At 34.6% G+C, this 19,981-nt stretch overlaps 1 protein-coding gene across 1 annotated transcript in view; it reads left to right on the top strand.

Annotated features, from left to right (window-relative positions):
• The window catches only part of nampt2 (nicotinamide phosphoribosyltransferase 2), a 30,916-nt gene that overhangs the window by 3,685 nt on the left and 7,250 nt on the right, over positions 1–19,981 (top strand). The window contains exons 2-6 of the mRNA XM_048172234.1: positions 46–181; positions 3,008–3,111; positions 3,256–3,384; positions 11,071–11,229; positions 17,783–17,913. Coding sequence (XP_048028191.1) covers positions 46–181; positions 3,008–3,111; positions 3,256–3,384; positions 11,071–11,229; positions 17,783–17,913 — 659 coding nt within the window. The remainder of the gene's footprint in view (positions 1–45; positions 182–3,007; positions 3,112–3,255; positions 3,385–11,070; positions 11,230–17,782; positions 17,914–19,981) is intronic.

Genomic DNA, 19,981 nt, shown 5'->3' with positions numbered 1-19,981 from the left:
TGTAAACAATTGTAATACTCAAAGCTCCTCTCTTTTTTTTTTCAGATTACCCACTACAAGCAATACCCACCCAATGTCAGTAAGGTGTACTCCTATTTCGAGTGTCGGCGCAAAAAGGGGGCGCAGTTCAGTGAGGTGGTGTTTTTTGGCCTCCAGTATCTCCTGAAGAAATACCTAGCAGGTAATTTAACCGTTGTGTAACTCCTGCGGTGATCGCACAATTTTGTTGGCTCACTTGGACATACTGTTTGTTTTTGAGTTTGTTCATGTACTGGCACGGACAAAGTGTTTTTTAAAGTAATGTCACTCACCTGATTGGGTAATGGAAAACTTTTCCCCAAACCACTAATAGCTCACATTCAAGGACAGTTATAAAGGACAGTCATGCAGTCAAAACAAGCTGCAAGAGTTTATAAATGTATGATTAAAAGGGATAACATAGCCCAAAATGAAAATTGCGAACCATGCATTCACCCTCATGTCATTACACAACTGAATTGTTTTGTGTGGAACACAAAAGAAGATCTTTCGAAGAATCTTTAAGCTATTTTTGTCCGTACAATGAAAGCAAAGACATTTTTTAAATATCTTCTTCAATGTTCAACAGAAGAAGTAAGGTCATACAGGTTTGGAATGACATAAGGGTGAGAAAATTCTGTCATCATCCCTTTGTGGTTTAAAGTGCCCTGATTATGCAATTTTAAAGGTTCTTTATTTTGTTTTGGAGGTCTCCTACAATAGGTTTACATGCATCCAAAGTAAAAAAAAAAAAAAAAAAAACACTGTAATTTTCTCATAATATAAATATACATTAGTGTTGTTAAAAATATCAATATTGCGATATGTATCAATACTGAAATATCTGAAATGGTTCCAATACTCCTTTTCTGCAGTATCGATACACCGATACCAGCTGTGCATTATCTTCTCTCCGACAGCGAATTGACATACACCCGCCTCCTCTCACTCACTTGTCTCATTCCTATTGGTTGAATAGTGCTTGTACTGCTCATGATTTTAGTCATTCTTGCAGGTTTCGCGCTCACACCACAATGATCTATATAAGTGGTGCTCTCATAAAGCCACCTCTCTAACAGCTTGCGAGTACCAAATTGACTTCTTTTTCTTTTTTTGTTCTTAAACGCTCAAATGCACACAAATTATGTCAAAATGCCCATCCTGCCATGTATTCAGATAAATACATTCAGTTTAATTAGTTGAGAGAAAATGCATGTTGTGTAACAGTATGTTTGATCTGTGCATAAGCTCTTAAAGTGACAGCAGCCTAATATTCCTGCTGCTGTCTGTCATGTTAATCAAAGGACAAAAGATAGAGAAAATGACTCGCTGCTCCTGACTGAATAACTTTTGCAACTTTAATTGTAAGTATTAATCAGTTTAATTTTTACAATGAAAACTATGCAGTGTTATTTTACATTTGATTACTTTCATTTCTGTAGTATTTCTTACCTGAATACTAATGTTAGAACCACCTGAAAAGCCATGTTTATTTAATTTGTCTCTTTATTTTATTGTATTTATTTGTGTTATTGTTTATTTATATTTGTTTATTAGTTCTTATTTTATTACTGACTGTTTACTTGTCTTTTTTTTAAAATTTATTCTGTAAATGTAGTTTAATGATTCAACTAAAACCTCCCTGTGCTGTGTCTGAAAACTATTACAACAAAATTACCTAAATTATCAAAAAATTATGAGATAATAGCAAATTATCTGTATGGCGGTATATATGGCAGTTTTCCCCGTGGTATCGAAAATGGTATCGCATATCGATATTTTTCAAGGTATCGTATCGAAGTTGGAAATTCCAGTATCGTGACAACACTAATATACATTGCACATCATCTGATTTCATTAAGAGTCTGAAAGCGGTTCAAAGATTCAGTCTGTTGTGATTGGTCTACCACTTACAGCGCATGTCGGAAACAAAACTTATTACCTTATCTGCATTTTTATTACCTTATCGGAATCAAAGCTTATTGCCATATCTGCATTTCAGCTCTGGAAGCTTGCTCAGCACTTGTTACACAGTGATTTGAACAGTAACAACAGCGTTGTTTTTTACGGATCAATTCCTGCTCGAGTCTGCCTTTTGAAATCCATGTAAAGGGAATTTACAGCACTGAAAACAGCATCTTCTCGACATGTCAACAACATGAACAAACCAAACTCTTCCAGGCCTCAGCTACAACTACAGGGCGGGTCAAACCATAATCTGACATTGTGCAAATTTGTTACATTGTTACATAAGTATGTAACAGGAAGTGAGACTGGAATTGCTGACGACTTGTGTCGGCAGCTCAGTATCGATTCTTTCTTTCTTTTAGGAGACAATATCTTTATTTTTGTCATGCACTTTTATCTTTAAAACTTTGCAGACCTTTTACATACACAAACGGCTCTATTACACACTGCATGAAAGGTAATATTCAAAAAAGCATAATAGGGGCACTTTAACACATCTGTTTACATTCAATAGAAGTGTATTTTTTGCCATTTTGATGCTTTCACCCATTTTTAGCCCTGTTAGAGTAAGTAAAAATAATTATGTTGTCATCAAACAAACATTACAGTTACATAAGGCTAATTCCCCTTAAGCTTCCCATTTCAGTATTTCAAGCCAGAAAGTGTTGATTTTGTGGTGTGGGTTTCAAACTACAACCATGAACAGAATGTGTGAACAGCAGAGTTTTATTTTGTTTGTCCCCACTGATTTAAATTTTTTTCAGGGCACACTATTTGTATTCACTGTTTGTACAATGAATATTTAATTTATTCTGGGATTGCACTTTATTGCATTTTCCTTGCAAGAAGTCATGGCCGTTGTAAAATTTGCAATTAACTGCATAGAAAGTGCCACTTGATAGTGATGGTGTTTATATATTGAACATTTTATGCTTTATATAAAGATGCAAAACAATTCTGTTTTTCATGTGTGCTCATCTTAGAATCTCTGAACTCATGTATTTGTCTAAATATCTTGCAGGTCAAGTTATCACAGAGGAAAAGATTCAGCAGGCGAAAGTCTTTTATCAGATGCACTTTAAACAGGCAGTGTTCGATGAAGAGGGATGGAGAAAAGTTTTAGAGGTACAAACAGAAGTTCATATCAAAGTTTCTTTTTAGATATTTCACCATTACATGACTTTGAAGTCTGCTTACTTTGTTCCGGAGATGAATGCACTCGAAGATAACGACCACCTGCCTTCTTCCTGTTCCTAATTGTGTTGTCAGAAATATGATGGCCGCCTTCCAATCCGTATCAAAGCAGTTCCCGAGGGGAAGATCATTCCCAGAGGGAACGTTCTTTTCACCGTGGAGAACACGGATCCAGATTTCTTCTGGCTTACCAATTATATTGAGGTATTACTTGCATTCTTTCAACTTTATTTCTTTTAAAAACATTTTTATATTGGGTAGCCAATGGAGATAATGCAAAGGGTATACAAGTAATTCAGTCACTCCCTATATATATATATATATATATATATATATATATATATATATATATATATATATATATATATACACTGCCCTCCAAAAGTTTGGAAACACCCCTGGCAAAGTGTGGTTTTGGATGATATCAGCATAAATCCTTGTCATTTTTTGGTGCAAATACATTACAGTAACTTGACATTATCATTGAAGACCAGCAATAATAATTTTCATTTTGATTGCATAATAATGGCAATATATACATGTCAAAGTCAGACATGCCCCTTTGCCAGCTGTGATACCTGGTTACTGGTTTAAACTTGGCCCAGGTTTGTAAAAGATTTTTGGGTCAGCACACCTTAATAGCTTCAACAATTGATTGCCAATTAAGTTTAGAATACAGTGAACCAATTAGAACCCAGTTTAGGTCAGATAGCTGCTAATGGTGGATATTTTGATAAATCAAAAATGTAAGATTTTTTCTATGTATAAACTGTTTATGTAATAAAATATGTTTTCGTAGTTTGTGTTGTCCCTTATCAATGCAGAATTATCACAAATTAAAAAGGAATCATGCCAATATTGTCCAAAACCCCACTTTTCTAGGGCATTTCCAAACATTTGGAGGGCAGTGTGTATATATATATATATATATATATATATATATATATATATATATATATATATATATATATATATTTTTTTTTTTATTATTTTTTTTATTCAGCAAGACCGTATTAAATTGATCAATAGTGACAGTAAAGACTTTTACATAAAAATTATGTATTTCAAATAAATGCTGTTCTTTTTAACTTTTTATTCACCAAAGAATCCTGAAAAGTTTTATCAAAAATATTAAGCAGCACATTTTTTTCAACATTGATAATGATGAGAAATGTATTTTTGAAGGATCATGTGACACTTAAGACTGAATTAATAACTACTGAAAATTCAGCTTTAACATCACATAAATAAATTACATTTTAAACGTATATTATAATAGAAAACAGTCATTTTAAACTGTAATATTTCACAATAATACTGTTTTACTATATTTTTCATCTAATAAATGCAGCCTTGTTGAGCATAAGAGACTTTTTTTTCCAAAAACATCTTTCTCTCTCTCTCTCTCTCTCTCTCTCTCTCAAAAAAAACAAAACAAAAAAAAACCTTTTGATTATTATTTTAATCTAAGTGCAAAGACCAAACATTTAATCACTCTTGAAAGATAATGTGAGAAGAGGATGCTACTCAAAGGGTCGTTCCAAACTAAAGGGAGTGACTGATTCCCTTAAGGGTGCCATCGAACATTTTTTTACAAGATGTAATATAAGTCTAAGGCGTCCCCTGAATGTGTCTGTGAAGTTTCAGCTCAAAATACCCCATAGATTTTTTTAAATTAATTTTTTTAACTGCCTATTTTGGGGCATCATTAAATATGAGCCGATTTATGCTGTGCGGCCCCTTTAAATGCTGACGCTCCCCGCCCACGGAGCTCACGCTTGCCTTAAACAGTGCCTAAACAAAGTTTACACAGCTAATATAACCCTCAAATGGATCTTTACAAAGTGTTCGTCATGCATGCGGCATGCATGCGTCGGATTATGTGAGTATTGTATACTGTTATTGTTTACATTTGATTCTGAATGAATTTGAGGCTGTGATCCGTGGCTAATGGCTAATGGTACACTGTTGGAGAGATTTATAAAGAATGAAGTTGTGTTTATGCATTATACAGACTGCAAGTGTTTAAAAATGAAAATAGCGATGGCTCTCTTGTCTCCGTGAATACAGTAATAAACGATGGTAACTTTAACCACATTTAACAGTACATTAGCAACATGCTAACGAAACATTTAGAAAGACAGTTTACAAATATCACTAAAAATATCATGATATCATGGATCATGTCAGTTATTATTGCTCCATCTGCCATTTTTCGCTGTTGTCCTTGCTTGCTTACCTAGTCTGATGATTCGGCTGTACTGCTCCAGACGTTAACTGGCTGCCCTTGTCTAATGCCTTTCATAATGTTGGGAACATGGGCTGGCATATGCAAATATTGGGGGCGTACACCCCGACTGTTACGTAACAGTCGGTGTTATGTTGAGATTCGTCTGTTCTTCGGAGGTCTTTTAAACAAATGAGATTTATATAAGAAGGAGGAAACAATGGAGTTTGAGACTCAATGTATGTCATTTCCATGTACTGAACTCTTGTTATTTAACTATGCCAAGATAATTTCAATTTTTTATTCGAGGGCACCTTTAACAAAGGGTGCTATCTTAAGGTTGTTAGTAAAGGATCCCCTCAAGGAAGTAACTTTATGATCACATGATGCTTACATATTTTCATGTTTGTAGTTTTGAGGCACTACACAAGTTAAAATAAGTTTGAATTAAAGACACAAAGAGGCCATATTTGACGCAAAAGATTGTTTTGCTACAACAATCTTAACTGCAACACAAAGCCCCCATGAATGTCTCACTGTCAGCATAGTCCATAATCCTGATGGTGTGGCACTTTACATCATATTGAATGATTCTGCCGTACTGTTGTTCAGGATGACAGCAGGCTTTGATTTCCAGCATGCTCCTAGCCGCAAAATATCCGAGGGAGTTTTGGACAGGCTGGTGGGGTCAGTGAGGACATGAGGTCGTTAGATGCTGACCTGGCCTGCAGTCCTGCAGACTCGCGCAACAGCTGTTTCTATTGTCATTATGTAGACACACATATTTCTTGCTACCAGGTCTGAAGATGCGTGCCTATAATCCATGATTATTTTAAACAAACATATAAAGTTTGGATATTTATATTTACATTTATTCATGCATTTGACATACGCTTTTATCCAAACAGTTTATCCATACATTTTATTGTTTCATGCATTCCCTGGGAATCAAACCCATGACTTCGACATTGAAAGCTCTAGGGCTGCTCGATTATGGCAAAAATCATAATCACGATTTTTTTGGTCAATATTGAAATCACGATTATTTAACACGATTATTGGTGGGTGATATAAGTCTTATTTCATGAAATTCACAATTATCAATACTTAGCAAAATCTAATACTAGGTTAACGAATATAAGTAAAAGGGCCTCAAAAAAGTTACAGAAGACAAGTAAACAGTCAGTAATACAATACAATAAGAACAAAGAAACGAATTACAAACAAAACCGATAAATAAACACAACAGAACAAAAATGCAAATTAAATAAACAGCGCTAAATTTTTCAGGGAGATGTACTAACAGTGGTATTTATTTAAGTAATTGCCTATAACAGAAATTTAATAAAGTAATCAAATGTAAAATAACACTGCTGTATACAGTAAATATAGAATGATCCTTATTGCAACTACAAAAGTTATTCATTCAGGAGCAGTGAGTGATTTTATCTTTGTATTTTGATTAAAATTAAAGACAGACTGCAGCAGGTTTATTAGGCTGCTGTCACTTTAAAGGTGCCCTCGAATCAAAAATTGAATTTTCCTTAGCATAGTTAAATAACAAGAGTTCAGTACATGGAAAAGACATGCACTGAGTTTCAAACTCCATTGTTTCCTCCTTCTTATATAAATCTCATTTGTTTAAAATACATCCGGAGAACAGGCGAATCTCAACATAACGCCGACTGTTACGTAACAGTCGGGGACTCCGCCCCCAATATTTGCATATGCTCATAATCCAGGCCAGGCGGAACCGCCCAGCGGAATCATCGGAAGTTCTGCAGGCAGAGTGAAGAAACAAGCCAAGCGAGGATAACAGCGAAAATGGCAGATCATGGAAATAAATGTTATGTTCCAGGCTGTGCAGGGGATGTGAAAACTTTTCATAGTCTTCCTCCAGAAAAAAACTGTCAAAAGGCATGGGTGATGTTTATCTATAACCGGATACCGGAACAATTTAACTCAAAGTTGTTAGTTTGCTCTGCCCATTTCACCGCGGACAGCTTTTCTAACCTGGGACAATATCAAGCAGGCTTTGCTCAGCGTTTGACACATAGGTTTGACACTGAAGAAAGGGGCAATTCCAACTATATTCCCGCAAGCAGTAAGTAGTGCTTTTATCCACATCTTGGCTGTAGAAACTATTTCTGATTAAATGTAAAGTTTCTTAGTGAGCTAACAACATTAACGACCATGTACCCAGTGTTGTCTAGATCCAATGCAAGATGCTAGTACAGTAACAAATAGCAAAGTTTACGTAACTACTATTAACGGTGAGGTTAAAATTTATTACTGTCTTTGTTATATAAATCTATAACATAACCGTAGATACATATGCCAATTCTCTTTTGTCGGATATAATTATAATTTGACCTATATTTAACCAACAACACATTACACCGAAGCTAACTATGTTAGTTTATTTGCTTACAGATAGCTACAGATACTCGATCCTTCTAGCTAACTTTCTACACCGTTCAAGCTGAAACGATAGTCATTTGACAAGACATTTAGTCACTTTTTTCAAATATTTTTATTTTTGAGAACTTGTATGACTTGTATGCGTACACCTGTGGAAAAAGATATTTATAGACGATGTAAGTTTTTGTTACTAATAGCTAAAGCGTAAACACACTACAGCAGCTGAGTAGTAAACATGACACGGCTTTTTTGGAATGTCTTCTATGCTTTACTTTGGTTGGCTAAATAAATCAAATTTAAAATCATATCGGTAATGTCAATATATTAGAAACAAATTTTCGTGCTACACAGTTCGTTGTTTAGAGTTGTTATTGCAAAGTGAAGAAGCTATCATTGTAAAACCATACAGCGACACATTATTACAATTAATTTTTTTTACAATGCTAAAAACAAAGTTGCAAATATACTGACGTTACGAGTTATAGTGTAAAGTTAACGCTATATGCTAGTTCCATTGACGTAACAGTTACGTTTTGCAGGTTCATACTGAAAATAAAGACTAACTTACCACTCAGAAACGTCCATGGCCAATCGCAACAAAATTGGTTGTTCCTCTACATCTGCATCTTCGTCAGAAACAGGCTCAAACATATAAGGTTGAATACCAAAACTCTCCATCGTTCACGCCGTACAGTACAGATTTGTTCGCTATCAGTGTGAGCTACTGGAAGGAGCCGAACAGTGAAACAGCCAATCAGAGCGGAGCACCATATTACTATTCATGAGCCTTCCAAATAAGGCAAAAACAGACCTTTTCATTCTAGGGGCTATTTGTGGGGTTATAAATGGAGCTGTAAAACCATATCTGGACAATTTGAGACCATAAAAAAGCCACATACCCTCTATGTAGATATCAGGGAACAATTTAAAATGTTTTTTCAAATCACTCAAGGGCACCTTTAAGAGCTGCACGGATCCAATATACTGTTACACATGGGTTTCCTTTCTCAACAGTTTACATTCACTTAAGACATAACCGACTGTGTTTACGAGGATACTCTTGTTTAACTTGTTTTCATAATTGTTGGAAGCCAAAATCGAAATCGAAAAATCAATTACAATTAATCGCATAGCCCTAGAAATCACTATACTCTGCTGTTTGAGATACAGGAACTCTATTGGTGGGTCCGAAATCGCATACTGTCTGAGTAGGTACTACATTTGAATTTACTTTGCAACCATTAAAAAAAGTATGTTCTATATAGTATGAATATGGGTAGTATGAATGAAATTCGGACATACTACATCCACCATGTTGTTACTGTCACATGACCTACTAGCATCAATTGTGTCGCTTCACTGCCAAAATCCTGTCCCGTGGCTTCATGGAATAACAAAGTGTCTATCAAATGCACATTTCAGAATCTTGAGGGAAGTAGTAGGTCATCAGGGTAGTTTTCGCCTACTGTTTTTCGAAAGCTATGTATTTGGACATACTACTCTGTTGGCATACGTTTTCTTGCATTCTATACAGTAGGCAAGTATTCGATTTTGGACACAGCATATGTGATACAGTATTTTTCATTATGGTGCCTGATGGTTCCATCACAATGAGATACAAAGTTCCTTTACAGATTCTTCGCTCTCTCTGCTCCCTTCAAGTAACAGTTGAAGACACAACCCTTCCACAAGCAATTCACTTAAACTGCCTGCAGTCACAATAAAAGACATTTCTTGGTTACATTTTATTTTGATAGGCCACTTTAGACATTCTAATATATATATATAGTAACTTTGTATATAGTAACTATAAGTAACTTTGCAACCGCATGTCAGTTAACTCTCATTAATTTGCAACTACATGTCAACTCTCATTACAGTTTTAGTAGACTGTTAGGTTAGGGTTAGTTGTTAGGGTTAGGGTTAGTAGAGTAAGTTGAAATGCAGTTGCAAAGTTACTTTTACTCAGTATAATGTCGGTAGCACTTTATTTTACAGTCCTGTTCCCCATGTACATACTATGTACTTATTATAGTAATTGGGTAATAACTGGATAATAACTACATACTAACCCTGAACCTACCCTAAACCTAACCTTAAATCATGTAGTTAACTTATATTACCCAGTACTTTCTTAGGTAAGTACACTGTAAGTGAACGTAAGTGCACGTACTGTAAAATAAAGTGCAACCATAATGTCTTTTGGGGGACCATCAGAATAAAGTGTTAGCCTCATGTTGTTCTACACCTGTAAGACCTTCGTTCATCTTCGGAACACAAATTAAGATATTTTTGATGAAATCCAATGGCTCAGTGAGGCCTCAATTGTCAGTAACGTCACTGAACCTCTCAAGATCCAGAAAGCTACTAAAGACATATTTAAAACAGTTCATGTGAATTCAGTGGTTCTACCTTAATATTATAAAGCGACAAGAATACTTTTTGTGTGGCAAAAAAACAAAATAACGACTTTTCAACAATATCTAGTGACAGGCGATTTCAAAACACTGCTTCAAAGCTTTACGAATCTTTTTGTTTTTGGTTCGGATCGCGTAAACAAAGCCTTGTTTACTGAGATCACGTGACTTTGGTGATCCGAACCACTGATTCGAAACAAATAATTCGTAAAGCTTCAAAGGAGTGTTTTGAAATCGCCCATCACTAGATATTGTTGAAAAGTCGTTATTTTGTTTTTTTGCCACACAAAAAGTATTTCTCACTGGACCATCGGATTTCATCAAAAATATCTTAATTTGTGTTCTGAAGATGAACGAAGGTCTTACGGGTGTAGACAACATGAGGGTGAGTAATAAATGACATTATTTTTATTTTTGTGTGAACTAACTCTTTAAGTGAATGTACAGTAGATGTCCTTGAGCAAGGCACTTCATCCCAGGTTGCTCCAGGTGGATTGTCCCTGTAATAAACTGTAAGTTGCTCTGGATAAAAGATCTTAATAAAATGTTTTTACTTTTATTCAAGATGTCATGAATGGTTTAAGTCATACCTGAGTACAGTTTATGTAATGATGTGAAGACCAGAGAAAACATGTTAGATCCAAACATGATGCAGAATTTTCTGTCTTTGTCCATTCCTGACATGCATGTCCTTAAGGGGCCACAGATCATTGAGTCGTGAGTCAAATGGTCATGATGGTATCAGGGCCATAAAAAATTGTGAGTGCAATTACGAGGCATCTTCTCTGACGCACATGTGATTGTGTGTACACTCTGTCCCTACAGACGATGCTGGTCCAAATGTGGTACCCCATCACCGTGGCAACAATCTCCAGGGAGTTCAAAAAGATTCTGGCCAAGCACCTGAAGGCCACGTCAGGGAGCCTGGAGGGTCTGGACCTCAAGCTGCATGACTTCGGCTACAGAGGAGTGTCCTCACAAGAGGTACGATGGGCGTGGATCAATAATTCCATTTCCTGTTCAGGACAGTTTTGTTATTGGTAACTAAAACTAAAAAAAAATTATTTTCAGTTAGCTGAAATAAAATAAAACATGAATATTGGATGAAAAACTTGGAAACATTTTACATATAACGTTACGTTTGTTAACATTAGTTAAAGGGTTAGTTCACCCAAAAATGAAAATAATGTCATTTATTACTCACCCTCATGTCGTTCCACACCCGTAAGACCTTCGTTCATCTTCGGAACACAAATTAAGATATTTTGATGAAATCCGATGGCTCAGTGAGGCCTGCATTCACAGCAATGGTACTTCCTCTCTCAAGATCCATAAAGGTACTAAAAACATATTTAAATCAGTTCATGTGAGTTCAGTGGTTCAACTTTAATACTATAAAGCGGCGAGAATATTTTTTGTACGCCTAAAAAATAAAATAATGATTTTTAAACAATATCTATTTCGAATCCCTGATTCGATTCGTAAAGCTCAGAAGCTTCATGAAGCAGTGTTTTGAAATGGATATTGTTAAAAAGACTTTATTATGTTTTTTTTGGTGCACAAAAAATATTCTCATCGCTTTATAATATTAAAGTTGAACCACTGAACTCACATGAACTGATTTAAATCTGTTTTTAGTAACTTTATGGATCTTGAGAGAGGAAGTACCATTACTGTGAATGCAGGCCTCACTGAGCCATCGGATTTCATCAAAATATCTTAAAAATACTGCTAAAAAATGTAAATGTGAAATGTTAACTTAGCAACTAACTGAAACTAATGTTTAGTTTGAAGTACTAAAATTTCTAAATTAGTTAAATCTAATGACAAAAGCGCATAGTAAAATTACTAAAATGTAAATTAAAATTAAAACTGAAAATATAAAAATAAAAGCTATAATTAAAAAAATAGTAAATATATATATATATATATATATATATATATATATATATATATATATATATATATATATATATATATATATATATATATATATATGTTTTTGCATGATTGTGATGCCATGATAATAACAGTGTTTTCATAATCGAACTGTTTTTGTTGTGTTGTGTGATTGATACTTCCAAAAACCCAATCTTTTATGTTTTATGTCTAGAAGTGACTATATAGAAAACTAGAAAATAACTATTACCGATTTCATGACATTATTTTGCCCTCAGGGTCTCATTTCTGTAGCCATTCACAGAGCACTCTGAAGAAGACTCCTCCAAGGCACTGAAATATCTTTATAGTCAAACAGGAAGTGCTTCTGGCGTTAAAATCTCTGCCTTTATTCTTTTCTTTTTTTTTAGCACTGAAATCAAAGCTCAAGCCGAATGTGGTCTTTCTCTCTTCAGTGTTTTTTAAGAAAGCCCGCTCTTCTGGGGCAAATGAAATCAGACATTACTCGGTGAAAGCAGAAAATCAATTCATTATGAGACAAGACCATTCCATTTAATCAAAAAGAGATCAGACCTGACCTTTCGATACGCACACGATGCAGACCGCTCTCGAATTCTGTGGATTTCAAGGGTAGGAGCCCTGATTGTTGGCTGTGTTTGAGTGAGGTTGTCACGCTGATGGGTTTTGGGTCATCGGGTGGTGCTGTTTGAAGAGTTGTGTGAGTAAAGATGACTGTTTGGCTCTTGAATCGGTCTGTCTGTTGTGTGAAGGTCAACTCTGCCAGGTTTCATCTATATCACACAGTGGCAGGTTCAGGTGTTGGGTGACTAGTGATAAGCAGTGAGTCCGTTACTGACTGGCTGGGCGTGCTGAGTGTGGGAGACCTTTGTGTGTGTCTGTGTATGAAAGTGAAACCACTGGATTCTGATGAGGTGTGACATAACCCCTCTGTGGTGCCCTTTTGAGACCAGTACGCCATGATCTAAAACTGGAGATGGTGACGCAGCCTTCATAGATCACCTCAGCAGCCTGACCGATTAGAAAAGGTGCATTTTCTATTAAAATCGGAAATGGGATTAAAGGTTTAGGTCATATCACAGGCTGTATTTTTACAATTTATCTTATTAATTAACTCAAACCAATTCTTTATTCAAGGTACAAATAAAATGATACTCAGGGGCATCACTATACCTTTCTAGACTCAACTTAAGAACAGTCAAACTTGTTCATGACACTGGCTCTTAATATTCACTGACATACAATTGCCATTTAACTTTGTTACAAAATAATAATGGTTTCTCAGAGAATTGAACTTGCAACCTTCGTAACCCAATAGCAAAAATAATACCACTGTAGACCTTTTATTTGATGATCTTTTTTTAGTTATTTACTTTTATGATTTCATTCATTTTTTAACTTTGTTAAAAATAATCAAGGCTTCTCAGAGAATTGAACTTGCAACCTTCATAACCCAATAGCAAAAATAATACCACTGTACTGGAGATGTTTTATTTATTTATTTATTTATTTATTTTTATGATTTAATTCATTTTTTAACTTTGTTAAAAATAATCAAGGCTTCTCAGAGATTTGAACTTGCATCCTTTGTAACCCCATAGCAATTATAATAACACCACTGTACTGGGAAGTTTTTATTTTATTTTATTTATTTTATTTTATGGTTTAAATTTGTTTAACTTTGTTAAAAAAAAAAAAAAAAAAAAGGATTCTGAGAATCAGAGATTTGAACTTGCAACCTTTGTAACCCCATAGCAATTATAATACCACTGTACTGAAAAGATTTGATTTGATTGAATTTTTTTTATTATTTATTTTTTAATTTTATGATTTAATTTAAAATTTTTAACTTTGCTAAAAATAATCAAGGTTTCTCAGAGATTTGAACTTGCATACGGAAGAGGATTAGGGCCAAGCAATAATTAAAAAATAAAACCATCTCGAGATTAAAGTTGTTAAATTTCGAGAAAAAAGTCGAAATAAAATGTTGAGAATAAAGTCATTAAATTACGAGAAAAAAGTTGTTAAATTACGAGAACAAATTTGTTAAATTATGAGAAAAATGTCGTTAAATTTTGAGAAAAAAGTCGAAATAAAATGTTGAGAATAAAGTCATTAAATTACGAGAAAAAGTCGTTAAATTTAACGAGTTTATTCTCAACATTTTATCTCGACTTTTTTCTCGAAATTTTTAACGAGTTTTTTCTCGAAATTTAACAACTTTAATCTCGAGATGGTTTTATTTTTTTATTATTGCTTGGCCCTAATCCTCTTCCGTACTTGCAACCTTTGTAACCCCATAGCAATTATAATGCCAGATTTGATTTGATTTGATTTGATTTTTTTTATTATTTATTTTTTAATTTTATGATTTTAATTTAAAATTTTTAACTTTGCTAAAAATAATCAAGGTTTCTCAGAGATTTGAACTTGCAGCCTTTGTAACATCTCAGTTACTACTGTAACCCTTGTTCCCTGAAGGAGAGAACGGAGATGTAACAAAGGTTGCAAGATCAAATCTCTGAGATCCCAATTCGTCAGTTCAGTTCTGACGTAACATCAAACGTGACTGACTGAAAGGGAACCCCAGCAAATTTAATCACACTGTATTTTTATTTTATGGTTTAATATACTTTTTTAACTTGAAAAACAATCAAGTTTTCTCAGAATTAGAGATTTGATCTTGCAACCTTTGTAACCCCATAGCAAATATTATATCACTGTACTGAAAATGTTTTATTTGATTACAATTTTTTTTTTTTTTTTATGATTTAATTTAACTTTTTAACTTTGTTAAAAAAAATAATCAAAGTTTTACAGAGATTATTTAATTTAATTTATTATTAATTTTATTTTATTCTCTCCCTACCAAACCTTGTCATTTATGTTGAGCCACACTAGTAATAATCAGTAGTGTCTTATAGAATTTCAGGTGTTGTTGGGTAACATGACTGTCTAATGAAAAAAAAAAAAAAAACGACATCTGGTCATCCTAATCATGGGTCATGTTATATCTGGCTTTATGGCATATTTCTCAGCCAGCTGTCAGTATAATATTGCTATTGTGTGTTTAAGCCTGTTTAATCACTGGCGATTATATGAAATATGATGTTTCCATGTCACGCTCATGGGTGCAAGGCATTGTAGAGAAACTAAGTGCAAAAACGATTTTAAGAAAGATACAAGGAACAGGATGAATTAGAAGGGAAAGAACATCAGTGTGAGATCTGAGAAAGCCTAAAGCGTTTCTCCCTCAGCAGCTGAAAAAAGACTGAACCATGCTGTGTAAAACTATCGAGTCTTCATCAGGGACAGTGGGATATTGATAGTGTATTTTCTAGGTTGCGGCTGACTGGATTAATGACGGCCTCAAGAGGAGATTAATGATGCCAAGCAGAGTTTAATGCCTCTGATACTCAGGGTTCCTGCTCACTCTCCATCACTCTTTTCTGATCAGGGGACAGGCAGTGATAGATTTTAATGCTTTTAAGGGAGCAGTTCACCCACAGTGAAAGTTTTGTCATCATTTACTCACCCTCAAATCCTTCTAAACCCATATGACTTTCTTATAAGTGTGTGTATGCATATACCGTGGCATGAAAAAGTATGTGAACCCCTTGCAGAATCTGTGAAAATGAGAATTATTTTAATAAAATAAGAGGGATAATAAAAAATGCATGTTATGTTTTGTTTAGTACTGTCCTGAGTAAGATATTTTACATAAAAGATGTTTGCATTTAGTTCACAAGACAAAACAATAGCTGAATTTATTAAAATAACCCCATTCATAAGTATGTGAACCATTGATTCTCAATACTGTGTGTGGTTACCTGATGATCTACGACTGTTTTTATGTTTTGTGATGGTTGTTCATGAGTCTCTTGTTTGTCCTGAACAGTTAAACTGAGCTCTGTTCTTCAGAAAATTCCTCCAGGTCCTGCAGATTCATCAGTTTTCAAGCATTTTTGCATATTTGAACCCTTTCCAGCAGTGGCTGTAGGAATTTTGAGATCTGTCTTTTCACACTGAGGACAACTGAGGGACTCAAACTCAACTATTAAAAAAGGTTCAAACATTCACTGATGCTCCAGAAGGAAACACGATGCATTAAGAGCCGAGGGTGTGAAAACTTTTGAATTCAGGATGAAGATGTCACAATTGTTTCTTAATTTTGTTTAAACATGCATTGTTTTTCATGTTAGGTACTGCCCTTCGGGCAGTACCAACATGAAGATACAATGCATGTTTCCCGGCAGAAAAATTAAGTACAATTGTGACATCTTGATATTTGAATTCAAAAGTTTTCCCCCCCTCTGGCTCTTAATGCATCGTGTTTCCTTCTGGAGCATCAGTGAATGTTTGAACCTTTTTTAATAGTTGTGTTTGAGTCCCTCAGTTGTCCTCAGTATGAAAACACAGAATCTCAAATTCCTACAGTCACTGCTGGAAAGGGTTCAAATATGCAAAAATGCTTGAAAACTGATGAATCTGCAGGACCTGGAGGATTTTTCTGAAGAACAGAGCTCAGTTTAACTGCTCAGGACAAACAAGAGACTCATGAACAACCATCACAAAACATAAAAACAGTCGTAGATCATCAGGTAACCACACACAGTATTAAGAATCAATGGTTCACACTTATGAATGGGGCTATTTTAATAAATTCAGCTATTGTTTTGTCTTGTGAACTAACTGCAAACATCTTTTATGTAAAATATTTTACTCAGGACAGTACTAAACAAAAAATAACATGCATTTTTTATTATCCCTCTTATTTTATTAAAATAATTCTCATTTTCACAGATTCTGCAAGGGGTTCACATACTTTTTCATGCCACTGTGTGTGTGTGTATATATATATATATATATATATATATATATATATATATATATATAATATATATAATATTACATGAAAAACTATATAACGATGATATATATATTGTGATTCATCATTGATCTATCATATTGTATGGCGCTTTGCCCCTCTAATGCATTGCCAAATACATGACAAGATCCATAGGTCCTTGCTACAATCAGAGCTGCAGACTAAAGCCTTGCTGCGAATCGAATTTCCCTGGGTTAATATCAAGTCCAGATTTCATCAGTTCTTAAATAAAAAAAAAAAATGAAATAGGCTCCTCAAATTCCCATATAAATATACACCATGTAGTAGAGCAAGAAATATTGATGCTCTCCTCAGGGAGCTAAAAACATTTTGCTTGAGATCAAACGTGTTCACTTTTCAGAGCAACAACCTTCTCTTGACTATCACTAAAGGGCAAATCCCCCCTGATTACTGTGACCCTGCGATGAATGAACTGAGACACAGTCAATAACCTGAGCGTTAAATCAGGAGAATATAGAAAATGTCTTCACACAATTGACTTCAAAGGTCAATGTCTCTCATATGATTTGCTTCTTAAAAGCCACCGTCTATAATTCTGTTACAAAAGCAGGATCAAAATAATGTGAATTGGCCGGTGTTGTCACAACATTGATATTTTGGATTTCACTGGAGACATAAGTACATAAATGTACAATAAAGACTTCGGGGACTATGGGTTTGTTATCAAATGTGTTCAGCGACTTATTTCTGTTGTGTTCTTTACTGAACTAGTCGGCAGCACTTGGCGGAGCTGCACATCTGGTGAATTTCTGCAGCACAGACACAGTGGCGGGTCTGCTGATGGCACAACAATACTATGGATGTCCTATGGCCGGGTTCTCCATTCCTGCTGCAGAGCACAGGTAATGCACATTATGTACTTGCTGGACAATTATTTTGGGTTACACTTAATTTTAAGGTGGTGTAGTTACTTTATCAAATAAGTACTGAGTAATATTAACCCTCTGGAGTCTGAGGCTGATTTGGGGCCTGGAGAAGTTTTGACATGCCCTGACATTTGTGCTTTTTTCAGTTGTTCATAAACATATAAATGACAAAAGTGTCATTACACTGTATTCAGCACAAACTAGGCTACAATAATATGTGAGGAACATGTATGTACATGTTTGTATTTTTGAAGGAATAACGTTTATGCGTGGTTATTGAAAAAACAAAAAACTTAAGTCACTGAAATAAGGCCAAAAAAAAAAAAAACATTAAATCTGTGTTCACAAGACTTCTGGGTATTGGAGATTGTAGACTAGAGTTTTTGCTTCAAAATTATGTAAAAATTATCCTTCCTACTCCTTCATATAAAACAATAGAGAGATTTAAATTTTCTAAAACATCTTTGGTCAAGAAACACAGTATGCGTGGAGGCGTGAATCATCATGAATAATGGGTGATTCTCACCTGAGAAGACAAAAGAATTGCATAAAGAGCTCTAATGAGCTGCATAAATAATGAGCTCTTTCAGACAGGTAAGCTGTGAAAAAAAAAAACCCTGTAAACATGTCTCAAAGCTCATCATGGTGTAAATCAAACATACAGAAAAAACAGCAATACTGTGAAATATTATTACAATTTAAAATAATGGTATTCTATTATATACTTTAAAATATAATGTATTTCTGTGATGCAAAGTGTCTGAACAATTATGTTACCTCTATGGCATTTCATATAGGCTTTTAGCTTAAAAGCATGCACATTTGGAGAAATATTGATGGATTCTCATATGTTTGTCAATTTTCTATACAGAGGAGTATTTATTCATTATTTATTGTCATTACTATGAGCGCTGGATACTGTGTTTTCAATTCATACTTGCAGCTGGAGGGCGCTCTGTGCACATTTAGTCCACAAATGCCTGCTAAAGAAGAATAGGCAATCCAGGATCTAACCAAACTAACAGAGGCCAGAGATCGCTAACTATGGCTATTCAAAACACTTTTCAAGACAATAAATACACGATTGAGACGATGTATGCATGTATTGATTGAATTTGCGTCTGAATAGCGCTCATTCTGTGGGCGTGGCCGCATTAGCGGATAATGAGCTGAATCACTGACTTCTGACATGGCTGTCTTTTCATACAGATTACATAAACAGAGAATATTTGTTTTCGAATTGACTTACACGATTTAAAACTTGACATTTCAACGTTTTTTTAGACATAAGTCTAATTTTTTTGTGATTAGTACTCACTAAGTTACAGTTCATTTTCTGAGAACTATCAGATTGGAGTTTGTTCAGAGGGAGACGAGAGATCACACATCATGTTAGTTTTCTTTATTTTGCAAAAAGCACAACATTTTGTTTTTACTCTGAGTGTACACAAATAAAAGAAGATATTCGACAGATTAAAATGGTGTATAACTCTTAATTGTATGTGCAACATTGACAGAGTATTTTGAGTCTCTTTCACACTGGTAAGAAAAAAAACGCGGTGGTATCGCCGGCGATACCTCAGACCTCAGAGTGTTAATTAACTACATGTACTTACTAGTTACAGTTTGGGTTAGTTTACTTGTAATTATGCATAATTTACTGTTATATATAGTGTTACCTTATTTTGTTAAGGAATGTAAGAGTTGGATTTAACTCTTATTTTAGTCCAAACTCATATAACTTTCTTTCATCCCTGATAAACACAGAATCATTTTTAAAAATGTACTGGTTGCTTTTTTTACCATGGCGTTACAATGAATGTGGACTGGAGCTTTCAAAACTTCAAAGAATGAGAGAAACTCCATACAAGAAGTATAGAGATTACTTTCGCGCCAGAACATGTCCCCTCAGCCAGACTGAACGGCAAAACCGTTGCATACTGCAACATGACTGGATTTACTAGGAGAAATTGCAAAAAGGGAGTAAAACAAACAATTATCTTATTAAATTAAAGGCAGTTGGACTCGCCAGCGATCCTTACAA

The sequence above is a fragment of the Megalobrama amblycephala genome, linkage group LG21, assembly GCF_018812025.1.
Source record: "Megalobrama amblycephala isolate DHTTF-2021 linkage group LG21, ASM1881202v1, whole genome shotgun sequence".
Taxonomy (NCBI): domain Eukaryota; kingdom Metazoa; phylum Chordata; class Actinopteri; order Cypriniformes; family Xenocyprididae; genus Megalobrama; species Megalobrama amblycephala.
This window is presented reverse-complemented; position numbering and strand designations above follow the sequence as displayed.